General features: G+C 43.9%; 1 protein-coding gene across 4 annotated transcripts; it reads left to right on the forward strand.

Moving 5' to 3' along the window:
• The first annotated feature begins 1,798 nt into the window (after nucleotides 1–1,798).
• Nucleotides 1,799–26,454, forward strand: LOC137859474 (putative neutral ceramidase C). Of its 4 annotated transcripts, none has more exons than XM_068688543.1 (21): nucleotides 1,799–2,670; nucleotides 3,917–4,081; nucleotides 5,999–6,108; nucleotides 6,404–6,553; nucleotides 7,119–7,295; nucleotides 7,767–7,894; nucleotides 8,476–8,553; nucleotides 9,826–9,946; nucleotides 11,392–11,517; nucleotides 11,903–11,989; nucleotides 13,612–13,722; nucleotides 13,840–13,921; nucleotides 14,368–14,483; nucleotides 16,104–16,198; nucleotides 16,891–16,930; nucleotides 17,658–17,753; nucleotides 18,616–18,711; nucleotides 19,353–19,502; nucleotides 20,365–20,424; nucleotides 22,291–22,379; nucleotides 25,972–26,454. In XM_068688543.1, the coding sequence occupies exons 2-21, from the start codon at nucleotides 3,928–3,930 to the stop codon at nucleotides 26,156–26,158; spliced, it is 2,253 nt and encodes a 750-aa protein (XP_068544644.1). In that variant the 5' UTR covers nucleotides 1,799–2,670; nucleotides 3,917–3,927; the 3' UTR covers nucleotides 26,159–26,454. The 4 variants fall into 4 exon arrangements, with proteins under 4 accessions (XP_068544644.1, XP_068544646.1, XP_068544645.1 ...); XM_068688545.1 differs by having other exon boundaries at nucleotides 1,800–2,670; nucleotides 3,917–4,063; XM_068688544.1 differs by having other exon boundaries at nucleotides 1,802–2,670; nucleotides 13,612–13,716.

Below are 26,454 nucleotides of genomic sequence, written 5' to 3' on the forward strand. Positions count from 1 at the left end.
CTGGCTCTATTGTTTTTGCTCTGCTGTGGTTTTTAGGCCATTCCCTTGGAGAGAAGCAGGCAATAGTGAGGCACCACAGATGGAGCTTTATGTCCTTCCCCCCTGAGGTCCATGGAAAAGCCTGTGATATAATTCAGGGTGAAAATGAGGATTAAAGAAAAAGGAAGAAAAGCAAAGGGGCAGAATGGACAAATAAGCACTCTAGTTAGTCTCTTTTTAAACCTGCTTGGATTGGAGTTTTCCATGGGAAGAGCATCCGGAAGGCTAAAGATGGGTGGGAAGTCCCTGGTGTCCTGAATCCTTCCCTCTGTCTCCCCTGTGATTCTCTTTCTCCATCACCTTTCCTGCATATGCCAACACTGGAAGATCAGGATGGAAGGATCCATTTTCAGATGGTTTGTGGAAAAGGTTGCAGACTCCTATGAATTGATATAAGGGAAGTGTTTGGTTTGATTTGGTACCAGCCCTTGATGACTTACAGGAGACCAGGAAACACTGTTTCTGTGCAACCTGGTTTCCAGCCACAGCTACCATTGCTTCTTAAGAAACACTTCCCTGGCTGTTGTCTTGGAAATCCACCTTTTCTGGAGGTGCTGGGTTGTTTTTTCACAGGCAGGAAGGAGCTCAGAGGGATTTAACCAAGCTCTTAGCGCTTCAGCTGAGGGTTTTGCAGTCCAGACAGTCCCTTTTCTGTGCCAAAAAACTTGCTTTGTTCTGCACTTCTGATCCAGGGTGGGTGGGCATAGTCAGGCCATGTAGGGTAGATAGGGACCTGTGGGTCCCCATAGCCTCATTGAGCAGTCTTTTTAAAAGGAAAAAGTTTAAGATATTCCCCCAAACCTGTTCTGAGGTACTATCAAACTTCCTTTTCCTCCTTAACGTACAACAACAACTGAGTTGCCCTTCCTGGAGCCACAGAGCCACAGTGAAGTCTTTTTCTTGACTCTTTGGGGTCCCTGGGGTGAGATGACAGGGCAAATCATCACCTTCCAAACCTTGAACACTCAATTTCTTCACATTTCATGATGATCTAGCAAATACATCACCTTCAGGAAAAGTTCTTGTTCTTCCTGCTAATTCACAGCCTACTCCTGTGGTGTACCATCTAGTTTCTGTCCTGGGACTTAATAAATGTGGCTCCCCCAGGGCTGGTGCACAACTTGGAGCAACCTTGCAAAACCCTTGGGCACTGTGTTTGCAGAGCATCACGGCTGGGTATGCCTGAACACTGCACCGGGGTGGACTGGCCCAAGCTGCGTTAACAGCTGTGTGTCCAGAAGAAAGAACACAAATTAAGGTAAAGGATTGTTAAAGGAAGGAAAAACAGGATCATTAGCTCACGTGACTCATTTCCCACCCTGATTAGGTGCTTGGTGCACCTCTGCCTGAGGACTCGGCTGTCAGGTCTGGAACTGCTCTGGGGTGGTGACAGCCAGGATTTGGGTACCATGCTTGGAGGCCAGGGCGCTGTGGGGTGGATTTAGTGGACCGTGGTGGCTTGGTGGTGGCCCAGAGCAGAACCAGTGGGGTGTCTCTCTCCCAGGCACCCACATCCAGGACTTCGGCATGGAGCTCACCAGGAATATCTGTCAGCCTATACAGAGATGAAGCATGCTGTTTTCTGCCAACAGCAAGGGCAGAGTGTTCCTTTGGTATCGCAGTGAGGAGATAACATATCAGAAAACCGTTCTTCTCCCCACAAGCCAGTCCAAAAACTGCTGAATCAAAGGGAGATACTGAATGTGACCTTGAAGTGATTACTCAGGCTGCCTGTGCTCAGTGCTAGCTGGAACATTAACCCCTGGAATTAGGAGACATGGAAGAAATGGTGGTGGAAGAAGAAAACAGCACCTCCTGCGATGTTTGCCTGCTGGAAGCTGAGTAGAATGGAAAATGTCACACGTGGTCCTATCCTTAAATTCCCTCAAAAACTCATGGGAGTTGGGGAAAGCAAAGGTGTATTGCTCAGGGGGGTTTTAAATTCTCTGCAAGCAAGAGCAAGCTGCCACTGTCTCAGGGATATGATGGCTCCTGAAGACACAACTCTTTGAAGAAAACATGTTTTAGCAGCTGGTGGATTAATGCATGATGCAACCAAGCTGGGGCTCAGAAGGAAAACAGACAGAAAAAGCAAACGTTTAAAAGCTGAGAGTATGTCCACATATTTAAGTTCTTCTTCTAGTGAAGTTTGGAAGCCCTTGAGACTGATATCCCATGAGAATTCAGATTCACAGCAGGATGTGGAGCAGCAACCATCTTGCAGCCTGGTCAAGCTGTGATGAAAAAACAAAGAGGGAAAATCCTTGTTCCCGTAATCCTCATGCACCACAGCTGATCTGTGTAATCCCGGAAAGGTTATTTTGAAGATACAGGCACTGTTAATAACTTATTAAAAAAAAAAAAAAGGCATGGAAAAAAAACAAAACACACCTGTTTTGCGATAAATGTTATTGATCTGTTCCTTATCTTACACAGAGCCTGACTCATGGGATTGTAACAGCAATACTTTTCAAGCTGGACCTTTCAACTTGAAGTAGATTTCAAGCAAGGAGATGTTTCTCTAACCCCTGGGACTGGCAAGGGACCTCAGGTACAAGCAGAATTGGATGTACAGAAGCCTCACGGCATCCAGAATATAGACAGAGAACCCCTAATAAGCTGCATAGCAAGGTAAGTTTGCATGAGATGTTGTTGTGATTTCATAGTACAAATGTTTACTTCTTTTGGTATTGAGCTGTGTAATCACTTGGAAAAACAAACAGAATTTCGTATCATGTAGTCATGTTTTGGGACGGCGCTGCAATATCCATCATCTGGGCAGGTTGTGATGAGTTGCATCTAGCTGGCAATTCCAGCTTACAGAATAAAATGCAAAGTCAAAAAAGGGAGGAAGGAAACCTGTAATATTAGATTTCTTGCCACTAGAAGATTAGCTGGGTGAAATCCAGCAGTGAGCACAGCTGATTTATCTTACCATGGCAAAATAAGTTGATAGAAAGGTCACCTATTGCAAGTCTGGGTGACCAGTTGGCTTGCTGGTGGTGATATTTCTTGTTGCCATGCTTCCAAGACCATAAATGCTCTTTTCAGTGGTTCTGCAGTAAGATGCAGAACCAAAGGATGCACCCAAGGATGCATGAAAATGAGCAAAACTATTTTAAAGGTTTAATTTAAGCTAATTTAAAGGACTTGTATGGATGTTTCCAAGAATGGCAAAAGGCACATCTTTGGTACAACTGCCCGATGGAAGCTCTTGATGCAAATCTCAGATACCAGAACAGGGTAAACTGAAAGTCACCTTTTTACATAGGAGAAAATAGTACATTTTCCCATAACCATATTTTGAGTATTTTTTCTTGTTAATCTTTAAACTGAGGTGGGGTAACAATATACACAAAGGAAATCCAAAGATCTCCGCTCTGGAAAGCTGTCACAACCACCACTTTTCATATCCTGGAGAAAACTGCCTTTTCCCATGCAATGGGGGTATTTGCTTTGCCCTGGGTTTCCTAAGTTAACCATTATTATTATGAAAATATTGTACACACTGAGCACGAGCAGCAAAAATGTGGTGAGGCTTCAGGCCGCAGCACCTCTCTTGGTGATTATAGGATCTGATGAAAGATTTAGGGTTTTATTCGAAAAATTTTTTCAAAAGAGCAAGCAAGGTGTCCCGGTAAACGCGGATGCCTAGTGACAGGGAGCAATTGCTGCACATAGCAGATATGATTTTGCTGTCTTAAGCAGAATGGGTAAAAAAATAAAGATATCTGTCACCGCTTCCCATCCGTATCGCTGCCTACTCTGCCCCACCTGGGGGACACACGGGGTGGGGAATGCAAACCATGGCCAGCTCGTGGATCACCTCGGGGCTGACCCCTCTGCCTCTCTCACGGGCTCCCCTCTGCTTTTGCAGGGCCCCCTGACATGTGTGGAAAGAGGCACAAGTGCTCCTTCTCCCGCCTGGAGGTGGTCCTCATCGTTCTCCTGGCGGTGATGATAGCGGTGACCGTGGCACTCCTCGTTCTCCACTTTCTCACCCAAGAGAACAGCTCCAGCAATGGCAAGTTAAGCTACTTCGGTACTGCCCATCACAGCTCTCTGCCATCCGGAGGGCTTGGTGGGGTGGAGGGAGGATACAGGAGGAGGGAGAGGAGATGCAAAAGCGTCCGATTTCATCTTGTGGCAGCAGGGTTCAGGAACCTTTTTCAGGGCTGCTGGCCAGTGACAATCATCCCAAAATGAAAAAATAGCATGGTGGTGTCTCATTCCCAAATCATTTGCAGACTCAAGCCATTACAAATGTGCTCTCCCCCCCACCCCCACCCCCCACCCCTTTTTTTTTTTTTCAGAGGGCACCAATTTTTGCATAAACCTGGATATTATCCTGGTTTTTGGCTGCTCCCACAATGAGGCGATGTGCATGGCATGCCCCAGGGCCACATGTTCAGGTCAAATTAATCCATTCCCACCTGAAGCAGTTTGCTCTTTTTGGAAAGTTTAGAAATATGTTATTAAAAAAAAAAAAAAAAAAAAAGTCAAAATGAGCTATGAAGCTTCTTTCTAAACCCAGAGAATGAGAAACTGAGGAGCTTGGCAGCACTTGCAATCCCACCACAACTCGCTTATTCCCTCCAACCCCATCACCAGGCATGGGGCAGCTGGGTGGCATGAGCTGCCCCAAGAAACCCTCAATCCACTTCTAATATACCCCACACTTGTTTTCTGGAGAGAGAAAATATCATGGGGGTACAAAAGAAAAGCAAAAACAAAAAACACAGCAAATCAATCCAAATGAAAAGAAAAAAAAAACACAACAACACACAAGCATTTTCAAGCTTTAGGTGTTTCCATGTGGTAGGAGCCCTTTCCCAGAGCATTGCCTGATTAGTCAGCAATGAGGACTTCCACTTCCTTGATTTTCTTCTTGAGTTACGTGGAGTTCATGCTTCCCTCTAGTTTTTAGGTTGTAACGTGAGAATTTTGCACAAGCGCCTTTCCTCCACATTACATCTCTCTGAGGAGGAGGTGGAGCAGCAGTAATTTTAATGGGAACCCCTCCCCTTCATTCACACTGCTTTGTCTCTCTGCTGCTCCTGTGCTCGGTCTGTGGCCGATGAGAGTGTTTTGTTTCTCCCCTGTTTTAAGTAACAGTCTAGGAAAGGCCGTGGTGGGAAGAGCAAGCGTCCCCTTTTCCCTCTGCCCAGCCTCCAGCTGCCCCATCTGGCCAGGGAAGACTTTGAGCACAGATTAACTGCACAAAAATATTTTTCCCACGGTGTTATCTCAGCCTCCAGTGATTTGTGGCTGTGGGATTTCCTGAGGCGCAGAGAATTTATTTATTTATTTAATAACCCTCAATGGCTTTTCTTCTGTGACTTTGTCCAGATGCTCTGTGCATCCCGTGGAAGCCTTTTCGATGGCTGGGATGAGGCTCAGCCTCCTTTGAGGGGCCTTTTCTGTGTCGTTTGGTCCAGGGTCATTGCCCACAACTGCTTGCTCTGGCGCTGCTGTGCCCCCCCACCCCCCGCTTTTTTTTTTTTTTGAGACCAGGACATCAGCATAGGACATGGACTTTGTTTTTGGTGAAAACACCCTTATACCCTGGCTTCTGTTTTCTGCATGACAATGGTGAATTTGGAGAGACGATTTGGAGTCAGTGAAGCTAAGCTTGTTTTCCCCCCTGCTGTGAATCACTGCACATTTTACACAGCTCAGTGATCCCATGTTGTGAGCTCTGCAGTTCTTCACACCTGGCCTGTTATTTTCCACCCTTAATACATTAACAGCATCAGCAAATGCTGGCCATGTTGGCCAACAGCTGGAAACCCAAGCAGACAGTATCAGCCAGATCCCCTTGTTCACAAACTTCTAAGTCCTCCAGGGATGTGCAGCAGGTCCAGGCAGGCACACCCTGTGCACAAAGCTGTGTTGACTCTTCCTTCCCTAGTTCTGCTTGTTTGTGTGGCCCCTAATCTACTATTTATTCTTATTATAGGTAATGATGACCCACTACCAACCCAGAAACCAACAAATGGTGTCTCAGGAGGCTACTTATTGGGTGCAGGTCGAGCAGATTGTACAGGGCCAGTAGCAGAAATTCCTCTGGTATGTATGGGGAATTGAGCATGGATTCAGTGAAATACTGTTATTTTTTCATCATCTCTGAGTATTATTATTTTTTTTTTCAGAACATTTGGCCTAGAGGCCTTGCCTTAACAAATGGTTGTCTTAAATCATTAAATGAGTGATAGCAGGGCAAGATAGTTGCAACTCTGAGTTTTCATCTTGAAAGATTTTTTTTTTTTTGATCTTCTGGAAATTGACTTAGGCAAATACATGCAAATGAATCCATCTCTCGGTATTTTGTCTGTGTGGGCCTGACAGAGCTCTTTCCTTCCAGATGGGTTACGCCAATCCTGACCAGGTGGGCGGTGGGCTCCTCACACGCCTCTACAGCCGAGCCTTCATCGTGGCAGAGCCCAACAGCTCCAAGCGAGTAGTGTTTGTTAGCATCGACATAGGGATGGTGTCTCAGCGACTGAGGCTGGAGGTACGTGGCTGGAAGTGAATTATCTGCACGGCGTGAGCTGCCGCTGGTATTAGTGCTAAGGTTGTAGATGTTGCCAGACAGTACAGAATGCAGCAGCACCTTGGCCATTTGCTTTGGGATTTCCTTGCAGAAGGACTTTGAGAAGTGTGGTGTCTCTGATGAAGAAGATTTCTCAGCAAATGATGCTGGACTTTGACCATGCTTTTTGTAGTGAAAAAGTTACCAAAAATACACATGGTGCTTGGTGCCTATGTATTGCACCACAGAGGAAGAAGGGAGATCCTTGAGAATTAGGCACTCCCTGGATGACATGGGGTGGGCTGCAAGTTGGCTACAGAGGTCTTCCTTTACAGGATTTTATTATTTTAAGGTTGACAAATTGACAAATAAAGTTGACAAATCATCAGCTGTAGCCTACTTATTTGGTCACTGGCTATAGAGTATCTGATGGAAAGAAAAGAGCTGAGAGGCAGGTGAGAGATTATTATTTTTTTTTTTTTCAAGGGTTGATACAAATCTCCACAGGTATAAGAAAGGGTTTTTAGGACCACTTCTTTCCTCTTAGGTGCTCAAGAAACTGAAGAGCAAGTATGGTGAGCTGTACCGACAGGACAATGTCATCCTCAGCGGCACCCACACGCACTCGGGTCCTGGTGGCTACTTCCAGTACACACTTTTCTGGTTCACTAGCAAAGGACTGATCAAACCATCCCTTGATGCTATTGTGAAGGGCATTGTAAAGGTAGGCATCAGCTGGACTGTTGACACATGGGCCTATAAACACAGAAGAGGTAAGGGGAGGTACAGAGCTCTTGCTGCAATGTTTATGGTAGCACCTGAAAATGCTGCAACCTTAAAATACACTCAGAGGTGTTTTTATGCTTGTTGGTGAGATCAGGTCAGATAATAAAAGCCTGCAAGTTTTTATTTAGAAAGAGATGGTTTTGCCTGATTTTGAAATATTACTTTTCATGATCATAACTTTCTAGAATTTTGGTCTATTAAAAAAACAAACAAAACCGAACCAAACAAAACAAAACAAAAATAAACAAACAACAACAACAACAACACAAAACAAACAAATAAACAAAAAACATGAAAAGCCTCCAGATTCCCAAGAAAGTGTTGGGGCCAGGCAGGGAGGGAGTTTTCCCAAACAAACTCATATGGCTTACATTCATGCACTAATATTCCCTGACTTTTTGTTTTTCAGAGCATTGATATAGCACATCAGAACCTGAAAAGAGGAAGGCTTTTTATAAACAGAGGCACTGTAGAAAACAGTCAGATCAACCGAAGCCCGTACTCATATCTCCAGAATCCAGCATATGAGCGAAGCAGGTAGAGGCTCCGAAAATGGGAGAGAAACAGATCCCTGAAGAGAACCCTTTGTTTGGAACCATGACCCAGAGGTCTTGCATACAGTGTTTCTGGTCATTTGTAGGACAGTTCAAATGTGGAACCAAGTCCATGGCAGAATGACAGTCACCATCATGGGTCCTTGGGTACCTGCTTCCCCCAAAATGAATTGTACAAGTGGACTTGGAAGCTGTTGATGCCCCCTCCAAGCATGTGAGGCATTAGTTAAGGATGTGACCTCGTGTTTTGTTAACAGCAGTGAAAGAACGTCCTTAGTGGATGCTAGCATTTGAGTCAGACGGCATTAAAGTACATAAGGTTGTGTTTAGAGGGATCTCTTCTTTCCACCACCCAGGGAAGCAGGGCCTGAGGTCATCAATGACTGTGCCTCTTCCCTTAGGTTCACAGCTGCATTAGGATGGTCCTCTAAGGTCACCATGTCCTAGCAAAAAAATCTCTGAATCTCCGATATCCTCCCCATTTTCTTGTTAAGTCCCGTGGAGTTTTAACAACACAGAGTGTGACTCTGGTGATAACAGGATTTCCCTGCTCTGTTGTCCCAGGTATTCATCCAACACGGATAAAGAAATGGTGATTCTGAAGATGGTAGATGAGAATGGACATGACCTGGGCGTCATCAGGTACTGATTGCTGATGTTTTCCTCCAAATCTTCATAAAGAAAAGCACCCCAGTGCTGTGGTTCTAGGCTTAGCTCTGTAGTTCCTTCCTGCACAAGCATGCTGACTTTCAGGTCTATGGCACTTTCTCATAGACCATTCTTCTCAGGTAGTCACCAGAGGGCCTCTGAGGCAAGAGTAAGTTATGCCGAGAGTCACTGAATGCATAAACTAGGTCAGCGTCTCTCATCTGCTCTGGGACCTTCAGCAGCCTTAGCCCACCTCCAGCTCTCTGTGTTGGGCATGTCTCCTGCCACGACCCCTGTGCTGCAGCTTGCAGAGGAGGCTGGGGAAGACGACCATGCAGAGGTGCAGGTGAAAACCCTATGTGGTTGGAAATCAGTCTTTTAAGGCTTGTCTTGCACAACAGGGGAAGAAGGTTGCACAGGTATACCAGGCTTTGTCTGGAAGCACCACTACAGGAGCTGTACCCCAGGCTGCATGGGGCTATGTCCCAGAGCACTGGGGCTGCCCCCAAGGACAGAGACCCCCAGCTCACACAAGAAGGGCTGTTTCCTTAGGGCCGTGTCCCATGCTGCGTCTTGTACTAGTGCCTCCTGTGCTTCCACTGTGCCTCTGGGAGCAGGGCCTGGCCCCAGAATCTCTGGGACCACTTTGTGATTCTGTTCTTTTGGTTATTTCCTTTAACACCCCATTATTTCATGCAAAATGTGCCCTTCCCAGTGCTGGGTGTCAGGTGCTGTGTTTATGACACCCATCCTATCAGCACATCTTTGTGGCAGTGCTCAGCTGCTCGAAGGTCAGAGCTCAGGGCTGGGGAAATGAAGTAAGAGGTAGTCCTGAAACCAACAACATGACTTCTCAATTTAGAAATCACAAGTGAGAATCTGACTGCAGTAAGAGGAACGGGAGGGTTTTCCTCTCAATTTTTTTCTCTCCTTGTGTCACAGATGATGGTGCAAGGAAAAGCCAGGGATTTTCCTCTAAATCTTTCCAAAAATATAACTCTTGGGAGTCAGAAGAGAGTCAGTCCAGGGCTGAACTAGCTGGTGGCCCTGTTAATTACAGTGCCAAACTATTGTCACCTCAGGACCTGGGTCACCAAAGTCATGAGCCTTCCAGGTCATGATGGGAGAGGATGTGGGCACTGCCCTTCTTAATCCAGCCCTGGGCACTGATGATCTGGGTTTTTGCTTCCCCAGAGGAAATTTCTATAATCCAATTGCAAATATTTATTTCAAATAATGCATTTCCTACACATATCTTCTTTCTAGCTGGTTTGCCGTGCACCCAGTCAGCATGAACAACACAAACCGTCTTGTGAACAGTGACAACGTGGGCTATGCATCTCTCTTGTTTGAGCAGGAGAAGAACAAGGGCATGCTTACTGGAGAGGTAAGAGTGTTTTCAGAATATTGAGAATAATGGGGAAGAAAGTTCAACACAGAGGGTATGGTCAATGCTTTTTATGGGCCATAGCAGGTTCTGTCAAACACTGAGATAGGACAGCAGGGTAAATACATCAAAAGGAGACCAAAGATGCACTTTCTGATTTATTTATTCTTTCTTCCTCTGGTGAAGAGAAATTACAAAGTGTAATTGTGACTTTTCAAGATAGTAACTCCCATTTTACTCCATTTACTCCCATTTTAAGAACAAATCAAATTTGTTATGATTCAACTATTGGACACACTGGAAATCACTAGAAAGGCAAGTGGGGGATATTAGATCGTGTACATTGCATCTGCAGTATGGGATCAAGCCTCTGGTCATCCTCACTTGTTTTCCGTGGCTTCCAGCCAGTTCTGTCTCGTAGTCTTCATTTGTCCAAGAGATTTTGCCATCCCCCAGGTCCAAACAGATCTCCTTTATTCCCCTGAATTATTTCCCCTGAGATGTAAATATGGACAGGAGCCAATCTCACAGTCACTTTGAGTCGTGTGTTAGTTATGACGGTGTCCTGTGTGCATCTTCAGCAGGTACCTTGAAACATTGCTCAATTCATATTTTAATATTCTGGGCAAGGGAACATGTGCGGTTCATACGAAGGATAAAAACTGAAGAAAGTTTAGACATGTTCTGCTTGCAAATATTTCTTTTTATAGCGGGTTATCTAAAAGCTTTTAAGAAGACTTGTCTCTAGTGCATAGTTATGGGTGCAAGTCAATGCAAAATGACATGAACACAGACTAAGTATGTGTGGAAGTGTTTGCAGGATCCAATATTCAGTTGTGCATTTTGCCAGACACATTTTGTCTAGCAGTCTTACAAGAGAATGTTTGAAGAGCTGATTAGATATTAAAATAGCTGGTGTGGACATATGCTGCTTCTAGACGGGGTAGAAATGAGAGGATCCATTGTGAGAGCTTTGCTCAGCTGATGCTCAGTGCGCAACCAGCCTTGCTTCTCAAGTACTGCTTGGCGTCAACTTCTGTGGTCAGATCCACTGGCTCTCACTCCATAAATCTGTCATGTTGATAGCGTGGAAGAAGAAAAATCCAGCTCAATGTGTCACAATGAGCCATTAGCATGTGATCAGGAATGCAAGAACAGGGGAGGTGGGGGAAGAGCTGCTGCTGAGATGGAAGGTGGCAGTTACATACCCTGTGACCTTTTCTCCCTTACTTTTCCTGTCCCTAGCTTGTGGTACACTCCTGAATCTCTATGCCAGTACTCCCAGTCACCTCAGAAACATTTACCAGCTTGCGTGCCAATCAGCTGGCTTTAATACCTCTCTTGAGGTTGTGCTGCATGTTTGCAGCCCAAAGAGAAAGCCACAGGGGATGTCTGCAATCGCTGCAAGTCACTGAAATCTGTCTGACCATGTCTCTATTTTGCAGGGATCTTTTGTTGCTGCCTTTGCATCTTCCAACCTGGGAGATGTGTCACCCAACACCAAAGGCCCGTTCTGCGTAAACACAGGGGAATCGTGTGACAACCCACAGAGCACCTGTCCCGTGGGGGGGGTACGTATGGATTACTTGATCTACACTAAATTATGATGGAGGAGAAAAACTCAGGCTAGAGCTGCAAATACAGAGCCTTGTGATGGACCATTCTGCATGAAAAAGACCTCTTCTGGACTATTCTGGATGCCCTTTTCAGAAACCTACCATGTCTTGTCTTCACACCGTTTTCTGATCATTCAGCCCAAATCCATATTTGTCTCACTGCAAAGCTTAGTGTTGCAATCTGGTGCCCAAATTTTAGATGGCTAGCAAGAAGCTATTAGCTTCCACATGATGAAAACCACTCATGCACTCATCCACTTTGCAGTGCCACGTGTTATCCATATGAACAGATCACTAGTATTGAAACAGATCACTATTACTGAACCAAATTTCTTAACAGGCAGCGATGTGCATGGCCATGGGTCCTGGTACTGATATGTTCGACAGTACAAGAATTATAGGGCAAAATATCTACTCAAAAGCAAAGGTAAGTGATGTTTCATTTTACAAATGCATGTGAATGCTGTTATTACAAAAACAACCACATATTCATTTGAGCAAATTTCTTGCACCTGTTTTTTATGAATGTTTGTAGGTTTAAATTACTTTAAAATTCATGTTTATACACTTAAGGAAAATTTCCTGATTATTCAGAAAACATACACTTTTATTTAGATATGTGATTATAGGACTCAGAATTTGAAAATGTTGATTTTGAAGTTTTGATCTCTCTCTTCCTGACTGCTATGTAATCTGGATGTTGCTACCTTATAATTGCCCATCCCCAAGAATGCACCTCATGATGGGTCATGATGGGAAAAAACACTGGTTGCGAAGCCTCCCAGGACAGCTCAGCAACACCATCACATACCACTTGTTAGCTGACTTGGCATTGCACTCACAAACTAATGCAAATGTGAATTAAAAACTGCTAGCTTAAAAACCCAGGAAAGATACTCATCTTGCCATGCTTGACTTTGCATTTACTCATTGTGGTCCACCTTCTTGGCTCCATTATGTAGCCTATGTTCTTGGGCCCCAAATTCACTTAAATTAACTGTTTTCCATTCTATGGATTCGAGTAATTTGCGAGTTGTCAATGGGCGGATCTTTTTTAGCACCATTTCAGGGACAACAGCTTGTAGGAACTGGAACAGGTCCAGTGAGAGCAGAAGGCTTGATGGTGGCTATTTCCTATTTAATTGCCATTTCGGATGCTTGCCCTGAAGTCACTCCAGGCTGATCATGACTTGTAAGCGAAAGCTTGTCCCAGTCAAGGTGCCTGGCATAGGTATCAAGCGGAGAGGGAAAACATTGCTGTCATTTTTAACACTGCAGACTCAGGGTTGTCAAGGGCTGTGTCCTCTGCTCTTTCCTGCAGTTACAGGAGATGTTACTAAACCTGTATAACTTCTGGCAATGGTGTGTACCAGCTTGAGGCATGTGTGTCAGGAAAATCATCTGCTGAAGAGCTGAATGATGGAGATGTCACCCATACAGTAAATGCATAGTCAAGTCCATGAGTTTTGAAGCAATTAATACATTTGACTGCATCTTTGTCATAGAAAACATTTGTTTTGGTTGGTCTTAGACACGAAAACTGCAGATACTCCAACAGCTCCTGTAATCAACAGTTGCTTTGCCTTCTCTTTGAGCTATGAGTAATATGGGTGAGGAGGGAGGGAGGGAGGAAGGAAGGAGGGAAGGAGGAAAGGAAGGAGGGAAGGAAGGGAGGGAGGGAGGGAGGGAGCCATTCAGGTGGAATAGGTGCTTGCTTTAACTGTGAAAATCAAGGTGCACACAGAACTGCTGACCAGTGTCCCCCCCATGTTGCTTGGGACAGGAAAGCTTGCAGGACTCAGGGGACATGGGATTTAGAGACAGGATGACAGAAACAACAGAGCTTGGGAAATATGCTCCTGCAAGAGGCCACTGCAAGACATCAACTGAGTGTAGAAGTAATTCATATTGCTGAAGCTCAGAAGACTAGGGTGCCTGATTTCTTCTTCCTCAAGGATTTCCACACACTCTGGAGACTTTCTGCTTTGGCAGGAGGCCTTCCCTTGGTTTTCTGCCTTGGCTGCTGATTGCTGTCTGTGTGTCCCTTAGGAGCTGTATGCCAATGCTTCCCAAGAGATCACAGGACCTCTCAGCTCAGCTCACCAGTGGGTGAACATGAGTGACGTCCAGGTGGAGCTCAATGCCACGCACACAGTAAGAGTGGGAGCTACCGGGGTACAAGGAAGGAAAAACAGCTATGTTCTCATAGCACGATCTGGCAAACTGGAGGAAACTGGTTTTAAAATCTCTCTCATTTTTTTCCCCTTTTTGGTTAAGGTCAAAACATGTAAACCAGCCTTGGGATACAGCTTTGCTGCAGGGACTATTGATGGAGTGGGGGCTTTCAACTTCACACAAGGTAATTTGGAGAGTGGATGTCAACATGGCTTTGTGCAAATGAGGAGGACACAGGGCACACAACAGGTGAATTCAAACCCTCAGACCTTTTCAGAGAATATCAACATGTGGTTAAATCTCCAAAGGGATGCTTTTAGGAAGGTGTGATCAAGTTTGTGTCCATTGCAAAGCTTCTGGAGGAAGGATATGTGGGGAGGAGAGTGGGGAGGAGAAAGAGCGGACTTCAGGGCAGTCTTTCCCATTTGTTCTCATTACCCTAATGCTGATGAAATGGGGCTCAGCTGGGCTAAAGCCTGGCAGAAACCACACCAGAAAAGGGAGATAGTTGGAATCCACTAAGAAATAGCCTATCTGACATAAGGAGGGAGTGGGCAATATATGATATTTCTGCCTGATAGCTGCTGGGGAAGTTGAAAGAACAGTGTTTAAAAGATGTTTTCCTTCAAGGCTCGGTAGAAGGGGACCCATTTTGGGATCAAATCCGTGACCAGCTCCTGGGAAAGCCATCCAATGAAACGAAAGCTTGCCATGAACCCAAGCCAGTTCTCTTTAGCACTGGAGAGGTAAGGGCAGAGCTGGGTGTGCACTCTGGTAAGTGCTGGAGTGCCCTGCTGAAACGCAGTCCCTATCAGCACTGTGCCAGCCTGCATGGTGAAGGACAAGGACCAAGAGAGAGCTGTGGGGATGCTGAGGGCATGGTGGAGTGGCACTGGGCTCAGGTGGGCACACCATGGGCTGGAGGCCTCTGCTCTGACCCTTCTTGTGGCAGGACCAATGTTCCTAGCTGGCCCAGGGCTGTCCCTGGGGATGGAGGCCGCTTGCCACCAGTCCTGTGCCCCCAGGGACAACCCACTCCCCAGGAAGGGCTATTTCCTCAGGGCCCACAGAGATGGAGCCCCACCACTGCCAGCCCCTTCCCAGGGGGGTGTGCTGTTCCAGGGACAAACTCAGCGCTGTCCTTACTGAACTCTCCCAAATCCTAGTTAAATCTTTAAAAGAAAATCAATGCCACGTTTCCTACCTGCTGTTCTTTTGGCATTAAGGCAAATGCACCATAGTGGAGTGGGATCATATCCAAGGCCCTTTAGAGCACTTTAGAGGATGCCATCTGGATGAGGTGATTCATCGTTGCTTTCATGTGTTCCTTTGATGTGCATCATGAGATTTTGTCATTCATGTTATGCCCCTGGTAAATCACTCCTCGAAAAACTTTTTGGCTTGCTGTAGCAAGATTTTGCATTTTGTTTGCCAGAGCTGTGCCACCCTCAGGTTCTTCTTGTTCTTAATTGCCTTTAGCAGACTCCTTCATATTTTGTGTAGTCTTTTTTTATTTTATTTTATTTTATTTTTTTTTTAAGCTGAAATGCTCCTGTAGTGTACAGTTTGTATCTGGCTGCTGCAAGGGTGTTGAGTCTGGGTGTGGCATGGTCCCTGCTATGGGGTGGTTTGAAGCCAGGGTTGGGCTGCAGGTGGCTCCTTTACAGGGCTCCCTGAGCATCATGTAGAAGGAGGTAACCATTGTTTCCCATTGCCACCAGGCTCCCTCATTCACTCAGTTTTGCCATTCTGCTCAGATGATCGGCCTTACCAGTCATAACACTGTGTCCTTCCCTCACACAGGTGGGAAGTCTCTACTGGTGAGGACTCTGTTTCTGGGTGCTACTCTGATTTTATTTACCTACTTTACTTTAAGCTGCCCCTCCGCCAACACTTTTTCACAGAATCACAGAATTTCTAGGTTGGAAGAGACCTCAAGATCATCGAGTCCAACCTCTGACCTAACGCTAACAGTCCCCACTAAACCATATCCCTAAGCTCTACATCTAAACATCTTTTAAAGACTTCCAGGGATGGTGACTCCACCACTTCCCTGGGCAGCCTGTTCCAATGTCTAACAAAGACATTTTTATTTATTTATTTTTATAGACATATTTTTAAAAGACATTTTTATTTATTTATTTTTACCTTACCCATGTAATTCGCATGTGTCTCTCCTTCTCTATCTGTTGCGGTCAGGCTGCTTGCTGTACATGTGGTGTAGGAGGTGCACTTTTTCATGTCCCTGTCTATATTATGGAAAAAAAAATATTTTCCCTATTTATCACTAAAGGAAGGAAAACTCTTCAGCTATCTCTTTTGTTATTGTCCTATAAAAGTCATATACTTTTTTTTTTTCATCTCAGATGACATGGCCTCATCCATGGCACCCTGATATTGTGGATGTTCAGATCGCTACCATCGGATCATTGGCAATTGTTGCGGTTCCTGGAGAGTTTACGTATGTATTCTTTGGTCTTGTTCTACATATTGCATCTGAGAGCATTTCATTCAAACTACCTGCAGTACTCCTGTGTGTGGGTACATAATCTAATGCATAAAAAGGGGGGACAGGATAAAAATTGTCCTTGACACAAGACAGCAGTGTAAACACTACATACATATGTCCACTGCACTTAGATTCTTGCATGTGTTCTTCTCTGGTTGCTTTGGAACTCCCATTTTCTTCTGTATGTTATAAACTAGCCATAGAAATGAATGAGATGCGATCAAGCTTCCAAGATAATTTTAGCTGTTCATAGCAAAATACAGTTTCACTGAAATGAAAGGAGTGTGTTAACTTTGTTTTTTCACACCATGAATGCTGGAACAACAAATTGCACTGATTGCTGATGGTACAATGGTGATAATCTGAATAGAATAGTGATTTATTTATATCATTTTTCTTCTATCTCACCCCACCCTGAGGTGCTTCCAACCTCAACTTGGCTGTGATGATATACATGAAATGTTTTGAGGTGTTTTGATTGGGTTTCTTGAGAGGAGCCCTGAGGGTGCTTTAGCAAACCCCAGAGAACCACTGCATGTGCTGAATGAATTTCTGGTGGCCTCCCCTCTGTTCTGGTGTGCTGCGTGTCAAGCAAGCGATCCCTGCATTTCTGGGTATTGATGCCATTCCCTTAATGTCCCTAGGACCATGTCTGGACGCAGACTACGGGAAGCTGTTAAATCTGTAAGTTGCTGAGGAGGAAGTTTCTTGAGAAGACTGTGGATCTGGAACTTCACATTTCTTGACCCTTTTGTTTTTTCCCTTGTCCCCTTCCCAACTGGGGTCCTGGGGCTCATTTCTTATGGAGCGCTTCTTCTCACACTTGCTTAACACTCATTTTTCATGCACTTACTGACGTGCAACAGAAATTAATATCCTCCCCAAAAGAAGCAAATTGATTGGGTTTCAATCCATTAAGTGAAAAGAAGTTAGTTAATTCTGTATTAGAGTGGTATATCTCCTTAATCTCTACCAGAATTCTGCAGCATGAAAACTGTTGGAAAAAATGGCAAATGTATTTTTTCTGTTTTCTTGATGGATATGTCTTATTCTTAGCTTTGGTCTGAATACTTAATCTTGCCTGCTGCCCCCGAAGCTCACTGAGCCTTCCTCGCATAGTTTCATTGCCAAGGTTTTTTTCCAAGAACACAGACATCAGACTTCAAAAAAAAAAAAAATCCTTAAATTTATTGCATTCACTGGAGCATGAGGTCATTTATCCTTTTTCATGTGGGAAGCAAAACCAAGATATTAATATATGCAAATAACACTGGTGGAGTTGCTTTCATGAACATCCAGCCCCCTATCCACTGTAACTTCCTATTCTGCCCTGGTAAATAACAATAATATAATAATATAATTGTGCATAAAGAGGTTGATACAAGGTGAGTGATTTATCTCCTTTTTTTAGGAATTTGATTCTCATGGTACAGCAGGAATGGATGTCGTAATTGCAGGGCTGTGCAATGTCTACACCCATTACATTACCACCTATGAGGAATACCAGGTAGTTGAGTTCAGTTTTTACTATATGGGATGATAATTCATGTGAAATTGTGCAATTTTTCTCTTGCCATGAAAAGCTGAAGAATCTGTGATACAAATCCTAAAATGGCCTTCTTTATTCTGGACTAGTTGAAATGTTGCAAGTGCCAAAACAGTTTCCTAACCATAGCTGGAAAATACTTATGTGGTTTTAACGTGGAAATAGTCAGAGGTACTGAAGGAAGTTCCTCTGAGCTTGGGTCTGGATTAGTTTTTCTCCTCATGACCTGGATGAAATTATCTTCACAGGCTGGTGAACTGCAATAAGAAAGTTTTGGAGCTGCAGGGTCATGATAAGAGCATGAACTGCAACATTAGATTGCTGTGGAAAAGACTTACAAGAGAGCTTACAAGACCCCTGAAGCAGTTTTAAGGGTCCCTCCAAGGCAGGGTAGATGCCATGCTGAAGATGTGGGTAGTTGGAATGATTTAGAAACACTTACCTGGGAGGAAAGGTGGGAAGAAGTGGGGTTGTCCAAGCTAAAAAGTGGGAGAGAAAAAGCCTTCAGAAGAGCAAAAGAGCTCTAAGAAATGGAAGAGTGACAACGGGGCCTCCCTGCCTGTGATGGATGGGAGAAGAATAACCTGAAGTTGCAGCAGAAATACCTAAGTGAGCTGAGTTTTGTTGTCCTGTAGCAGTAAGGGGATTGAGGTTCTTCTGGAAAACAACCCCTTAAATAAGGATAATAAATTAATTATTAATCATTAAATAAACCCTTGCAGGTACACTACAGTGCTAATCTTGTCCTAGTGCAGATGGATGAGCTGCAAGATCTGCTCTAGAGCCCTTCAAACCCTCCTTTTCCAACTTTGTCCTTTCCTAGGTTCAGCGATATGAGGCAGCATCGACTATTTATGGGCCACATACCCTTTCTGCCTACCTTCAGCTGTACAGAGGACTTGCAAGGGCTATTGCTACGGTAATCAAAATTTTCTGTATGTCATATGTTGCTAGAGGCATTTAAATCCCGTAAATGGTATTGGCTATATTTGTTTCACAGTGAGGTGGCTCGATTGCTACACTCTTTTCTCATAAGAAACCCACTTGAGAAATTCTCTTATGCTATAAAAATATTTCCTATAATGGGAGTCTCATACAACTTTAGAATTTCTAGTTTTTTTTTTGATTCAAAGTTTAAAAAAATACCTACCTCCTCCAACCTTTCTGTATGCTCTGAAGTTGCTGTTTTCCTACCAAGGTATAAAAAACAGCTGTATTTTTGCTGTATGTGACAATGTCACCATTCCCTCTGAGGACCATGCAGATAGAGCAGAACCTGCAGGTGGGAGCTGCCTTTTGAGGGCATGGGATGGATATTCTGCCTGATGGGGTTTGGGAACATCAGCAACAGGGCAACAGGTGTCTTGTGGGTATTGGTCCTGCATGTGGAGCACAGACGAGGGGGCTCTTGCTTGCTTTTACATTCACTGTGTTGCTTCTGCTGTTAAAATCTGCTTGGACCAACTTAATTAGATGAAGAGCCACAGCATGGGTGTGATTCAGGGTGGAGGTCATGTTTATCTGTATTTGAGTATAATGAGCACCTCTTCCCTCCCACAGAACACGGTTCAGGATTTGCCAAGTGGCCCAGAGCCCCCATTTTTCAATATAACTAACTTCACCTTGGTGCCTGCTGTCACTTCCGACAGGACACCGGTGAATAAGAAATTTGGGGACGTGCTTCAAGAAGTGAGACAACACTATCGAGTGGTGAGAGCTTCATCTGCTAAAAACTTTTTAGAAAATCATCCTTAAATACTTACTTATCTTGCTAAAAATTCTGAATTTTCTAGAGTGTTGTAGTGGACGTCAGAGAGCCCTCTTGAATTTTAAAAACCATTTCAAAATGCTTCCCAGCTTCCTTACCTTTTAGCAATGAAGCAAACTTAAGCCTTGAACATGAAGCTTGTGAGTGACCAAGTTTTATTTCTATGAGACAAACACATTAGTGATTTTATGAAGCAGCAGTACTCTTCAGATCAAAGCAGCAGAAAGGAGGCAGTTTTCATGCCAATGTCATTGTACTGAATGGTTAAAATGTGTGAATGAAGGGAAAATAAGTCACCATAGTATTCAACATGAAGAATATTTCCCCTTCTGTTTCTACATAAAATATAATTTGATGATGAAATGGGCAAATGTTGTACAGTGATGTCTTTACAAGCAGAAATCAGGTAACCTCTGATATCTCTGGTATGGAATGTAAATGAAATAAAAAAAAATATGTTAGAAAGGATTTAGTTTTCAGTCTGTAAAATTTAGATAAGTTGTTCAGAGCAAGGATTTTCATCTCATTGCTGTCTCCAGCATTAAGGTAGGAAGAAGGCAGGAAAGTATTCTTAAACGTTTACTCATTTCCCTCCCTCTTTTGCATAGAAATTTTATGTACTGTGGTGTTCATCCCACAAGCAGGAACAAGGATTCACAATATAAATTGTCCATTGCTGCTGCAACAATTGAAATTATTTAAAGACAAAGAGCAAATAAAATACTTTTAAGGTGTCTTCAAAGGATGTTTTTAATGTGCAATGTGCTGCTTAGCCTTTAATATAAATTTCATTTTCTTCCTCAGGGAGAAGTTGCTAAAGTAACTTTTGTAAGTGCCAATCCTAGGAATTCTGCAGAGAACATGGTAAATATAACAGAATCACAGAATTATCTAGGTTGGAAGAGACGTCAAGATCATCGAAGTCCAACCTCTGACCTAACCCTAACAAGTCCTCCACTAAACCATATCCCAAAGCTCTACATCTAAACGTATTTTAAAGAACTCCAGGGATGGTGACTCCACCACCTCCCTGGGCAGCCCATTCCAATGCCTAACAACCCTCTCAGTAAAGAAGTTCTTCCTAATATCCAACCTAAAACACCCCTGGCGCAACTTAAGCCCATTCCCCCTCGTCCTGTCACCAGGCACGTGGGAGAATAGACCAACCCCCATCTCGCTACAGCCTCCTTTAATGTGCTTATAAAGAGCGATAAGGTCGCCCCTGAGCCTCCTTTTCTCCAGGCTGAACAAGCCCAGCTCCTTCAGCTGCTCCTCGTAGGACTTGTTCTCCAGGCCCCTCACCAGCTTCGTCGCCCTTCTCTGGACTCACTTGAGCACCTCCATGTCCTTCTTGTAGCAAGGAGCTCAAAACTGAACACAGTACTCGAGGTGCGGCCTCACCAGAGCCGAGTACAGGGGGACGATCACCTCCCTAGCCCTGCTGGTCACAGTGTTTCTGATACAAGCCAGGATGCCGTTGGCCTTCTTGGCCACCTGAGCACACTGCTGGCTCATATTCAGCCGACTGTCCACCATCACTCCCAGGTCCTTCTCTGCCTGGCAGCTCTCCAACCACTCATCTCCCAGCCTGTAGTTCTGCTTGGGGTTATTGCGCCCCAGGTGCAGGACCCGGCACTTGGCCTTGTTGAACTTCATGCAGTTGACCTCAACCCATCGGTGCAGCCTATCCAGATCCTCCTGCAGAGCCTTCCTACCCTCGAGCAGATGGACACACGCACCTAGCTTGGTGTCATCTGCAAACTTACTGAGGGTGCACTCAATGGCCTCATCCAGATCATAGATAAAGATGTTAAAGAGGACTGGCCCCAGTACTGAGCCCTGGGGAATGCCACTAGTGACTGGCTTCCAACTGGATTTGACTCCATTCACCATGATTCTTTGGGCCTGGCTATCCAGCCAGTTTCTAACCCAATGAAGTGTACGCCAGTCCAAGCCACGAGCAGACAGTTTCTTGAGGAGAATGATGCTGGAAAGGGTGATGTTAAGGATTAGTTAATATTTAGCTACTGCCTCTGCCTTATGCATTTTACTCTTCGATGTTCAGGTTTCAAAAGGAGTAATTTCATGTAATTTGGAGCTTTTTTTTTTATAGCTGGGAGTTCACAAGAACATAGTTTCTCCCACAGGCATATGCTTTTGGAACTCACACCACCAGAATACTTTTGCAGCAAAGTCCTTGTCTGGTTGTGAGAGACCATGTTGGCTTGTATTTGGTATACAAAACGTAAAATCCACACTCACGGTCTGACCATCAGTCACTACAGACCATCCATGGTGTCTTCACACTATTGAGCTTAAAGGCACTCTAGTCCACATACTTTTCTCAGTATCTAATGCCCTTTCAGTCTGAACAATGATGTTCTCTAGTCTCCATCTTACCAGCTCTGTGCATTGTTTTAATAAAACAAAGAAAAGTAGAAAAGTACATAGTTCATCCCATCACTCATCAATCCCATCATTCATCAGTCATCTTAGATAGAAGCTGATAGTTAATTACTTTCCTGTTCATTCTTGTTTTAATGATCAATTTCTCTGCTTCATTTGTAAGTTTAAGTTTTGCCAGTGAAATATAAGCACTTTTGCTAGTAATTACTGGATTTGCCAGTAAAACACACAGAAGCATAGCCCTGTCTCCAGTTGAAATGACACAAAAGAGTAGGGACATGCCTGTTCATTCAGCATCTTGCTCATTCTCTTGTTTTTACACAGACTGAACACAACTTCCTGACGGTGGAGACATATGTCAATGGTTCAGGAAAATGGCAGGTGGTACGGAACGATGCCTCCTGGGACACCAGGTGAGTGACCCTAACAGATTTCACTGTTTCACAATCTCAAAAAAGTACTTTGAGTTTAATCCAACCTGCTCAATTTCAGAGCTCCCAGCCCTAGGTTGGTCTTGTCCCTTCAGATGATGCTCTCTGGCGATGGACAGGTCTACATTCATCTGGTTAACATCCAGAGCACAACACTTAGCCTTCCCCTTGGTATAACTTCTACAGTGAAGGCTTGTAAGTTCAGAAAAGGTAGACTGAAGAGCAAGAATTAGAGAAGGATCACTCAATTTTTTCATAGCCTACATCCTTCCATCTCCTGTATGCTGCTGATGGCTAAGATACCAATGAGAGGTTCAGCCAGCAGTAGGGTTTTTATGGGAATAGACTGGCTGGCTTTGCTAAACATCATAAAGTAGAAACAGTCAACAATTTAAAAAGTTTATAAGAAAATAAAATCAAGGTTAGAGATATCAGTCATAAGGAAGAATATCCATTAAGCAGCAAAGATGATGGCACCTTTCAGAGCTACACCAGAAGCCCATATATGAAATAGGAATACCAAAGGAATCTTTTGCCAATTTTTTCATTCTGAAGTTTCTCCCCTGCTTGAATAAACACAGTTGCTTGCTTATCTGTTCATGCAACCAATCTGTAAGAACACACACCAGTAAGAAAGTGGAAATAATTCGTCTTGGGATCTTCCAACCTTGCAATGTAACAAGTAATGTCAGAAATCAGAGGCAACATTCCCAAACAGGAAAGTCTTACTCTTAATTTATGGAGAGCATTTGGTAGGGCACAAGTGCAACCAATTGCTCTCTAAATCTAATCTGGTAGCTAGGCCTCCAGCCTAAATCCACTGCCTCCCCTTGGCATGCTCTCATAAGGTAACAGGAGCAAGCATGGTCCTGGCTCTCTGAACCAAGAGGTGATGTACTGCTCCTGTGCTCTGTATGGATTCCTGGCCTACCTCAGTGTGGGAGATTTAATCTACCAGCATCTGGAGCTTGGCATTTCTAAGCATTTAGCCTCTACTTAACACTAACACTTGTTATATTGTCCTTCTCATTTGTTTCCTCTTTCCATTCACCCTACTTACATAAAGGCAGCACAGGCATTTTATTACTGGTATGCACATGGCATAGATGATATGTAGCTCTGCCTAGAAAGACATCTGAAAAGATGTCTCCTCCTGCCCCCAAACCAACAAGGTTACTAAAATCTCAGCTGTAAACACTGAAAAAGGTTAACAAAATGTCTCTCAAAAGGACAAAAAAAAACATAAAAAGGACAAAACTTTAAGAATGTGCTGCCATGATGCTGAAAGAGAAATCTAGGCTTATTGTTTTAATTCCTGAGAAAGGTCAGACTTTGGATCTTGCTTGCTCTGAATTATGCTTAAATATTTCTGCTGATAAGGATGAGGAGTTGTTTGGCCTAAAGGAGCTGAACAGAAGGCAAAGCAATGCAGATGGTAATGTCTCTTTTCCTGGTGCCCCAGAAAAAGTATAAAAGAACATGAGAAAGGGGAAATGGTTTTGTTAACAATAAAAACAAGGCAGTCTTTACAGTACCAGTACATTCAACTTGAAATGTCAGTAATCAAGGTGATAGGAACAGGAAACATCAAGCAGTTTTACTAGATGTTAATGAAGTCAGACTCTTTTTTCAGTACTGGGGAAATCAATGTACGATACTGTTGAACTCAATGGCATTGCAACAGGAAAGTAACACAAGGGAATGCATTATTATTCATTAGCTCAGTGTTGCAAAGTGTTAAATAGTTTATAAATACATCTGTAAACCTTATGTAAATCTTATTTTCAGGTAACCAACAGATATGAAGGTTTATTTATAGGAGGAGCGGCTTTTGGTGAAGGAGACAGCTGTTATCTTCCCTTTGTTTTGCACTCCCCATTGCATCAGGGACAAACTCAATGCAGACTTGACTTTTGCTGGGTGCTATCTTGGTGTTTACAATAGAGAAGTGTTTGGCCAGATCTCACATCTGCAGCAGGGGCAGTGATCACTTTCATAGGGCAGTTGAGGAGGATGGGCTGAGCTAGAGACAGCAATCTGCCTGGCCCTGCCTTTAACAAACAGTCAGCAGAGATACGATGTGGTGGAGCTCATCTGCCTGAAGGTCTTTGCAGGTGGGATCTGATATGAGTTGTGGTCCTGGTTCAATGAGCCTGGAGGGTGGGATGGAGGGAGGAAGGGTGATGGTACAGGTCAATCACAGTAGCATTTGTAGGTCCCATCATTACATACAGACAGGGTCAGACTGGAGGAGGTGTGGAGGGTAGAGAGCAGAGACCTCGGGGTGGACGTCTCTGCTCTGAGCCAGCTGACAGCAGGGACAATGCTGCTGCTACAGCAGGTTGCTCAGGGCCACGGCCAGGAATGCCGGGGCAGACCCTGAGGATGAAGATCCACCACTGCTCAGGGCCTTGCTGTCATCTCCTAACACAACATTGCACTCTGCAGTGATAAAGCCAGTGCAATCCACAGCCAAAACCTCAGACAAAAGCAACCAGGTTGATACACAAACCATGTGTCAGCCTGTAGTCTCCACTCACAACTGATGAAGCCAAATTTTCCCCATTAATCACTGTTTTCCACAAAGTAATGTCTGTAAATACTTATTTCAATATTCTCACTAAGACTGCTGTAGTGAAACTCTGTTTCTCAACATTGACAAAGAATTAATGTATTCTGATCATCTGCTTCCTTTGGTTAAAGCCTTGAAATGGGGGTGCTATTGCAGTAGGACTTGAAAACTCTCATTAAGATTTCTTGGTCCGTTTCTTTTTATTTAGAAAGACTAAGAGCTAGTAAGAATGCTTTATAATGTTATTGTTTCTCATTTCCCACCATGGGCTGTGAACTTACTGAATCATTTCTGCTGTGAGCCAGAAATGTGTAAAGTTACAGAGTACTGTTAGCACCCACTGAATGTCTGGCCCAGGTACAACTTGGAGATACCCGATGCTGACAGTATCAGAAAAAGAGAGGGTTAAACTTCTTCATCTCCCCAAGAGGTGCTGCATCATGGCTGGCTGAATAATCCCCACCACCAGACATGGGGATCTTTTGTGTGGCTGTCTGTAGTGTTAAGTTTTTGCACAAGTCTGCAAAGGAAAGGAGTTTGATACGGAAACAGATGTCAGAAGCCTTGAGCTCCACTTTGATGGATTTTACCTGTCACCTTCAGTAAATCCTCAGCCTCTCGGCTCAAAGCTTCCCCAGTGCAGCAAAGACTGAACTTGTTTATATTGCTCATGAGGTGGTGTTGTATGGGGTTATGATATGGATTTGGAGATGTAGGAAAACTTTGGTAGAAATATTTTGTTTTGTCTGCAGAAATGACCTTTGACTTGTGGCCATATTTCCATATACTTTTCAGCCCTACTGGGTTTTGGATTGACTTGCTAGTTGCTGCTCTGGTGTAACCTCAACATATAAGCAAAGGTTAAAAGAAACTCTTAAAATATACTTTGCTGTAGGGCATTCATTTCCTTCTGCTTCATTTAGCCAGTGTGAGCTCTTCTGATATTAAAACAAATGCAAAATGTATTTTCTTGCTGACTGCAACTTTTGGTTTGTCTGATAGGTTTTACTGGACCAAGGGATCATTAGGTCGGAGCAATGCGACGATTGAATGGCACATCCCTAATGACACAGAGCCTGGCATCTACAGGATACGGTACTTTGGGCACTCCAAGAAAATTGGCACTACACTCATGACCATTAATCCATTTAAAGGCGTATCCTCAACGTTTGAAATCACAAGTCTGTAGGTGATCTTGTTCATTAAAGGAATTGTTTCCTTTGAACAGTAGATTTGATATCTGTGATGTTGCAATGCACACTGGGGAGTTTTCTTGTGGAATATGTGACTCTATACATCATTGCTGTCCCTTGTGTGCTGCTCGTTATCCTTTGCTGTGCAAAGCTTAGCTTCTGCAAAATTTTGACTTTTACCTGCAATTCAACCTTACTAGTTCGATATATTTTCATTCAAGCTTTTCCAGTCCTGGATGGATCTCATTACAGTTGATTCTTATTATAATAAAAAGTTAACTGTTTTTCTTTA

The sequence above is a fragment of the Anas acuta genome, chromosome 7, assembly GCF_963932015.1.
Source record: "Anas acuta chromosome 7, bAnaAcu1.1, whole genome shotgun sequence".
NCBI classification, from domain to species: Eukaryota; Metazoa; Chordata; class Aves; order Anseriformes; family Anatidae; genus Anas; species Anas acuta.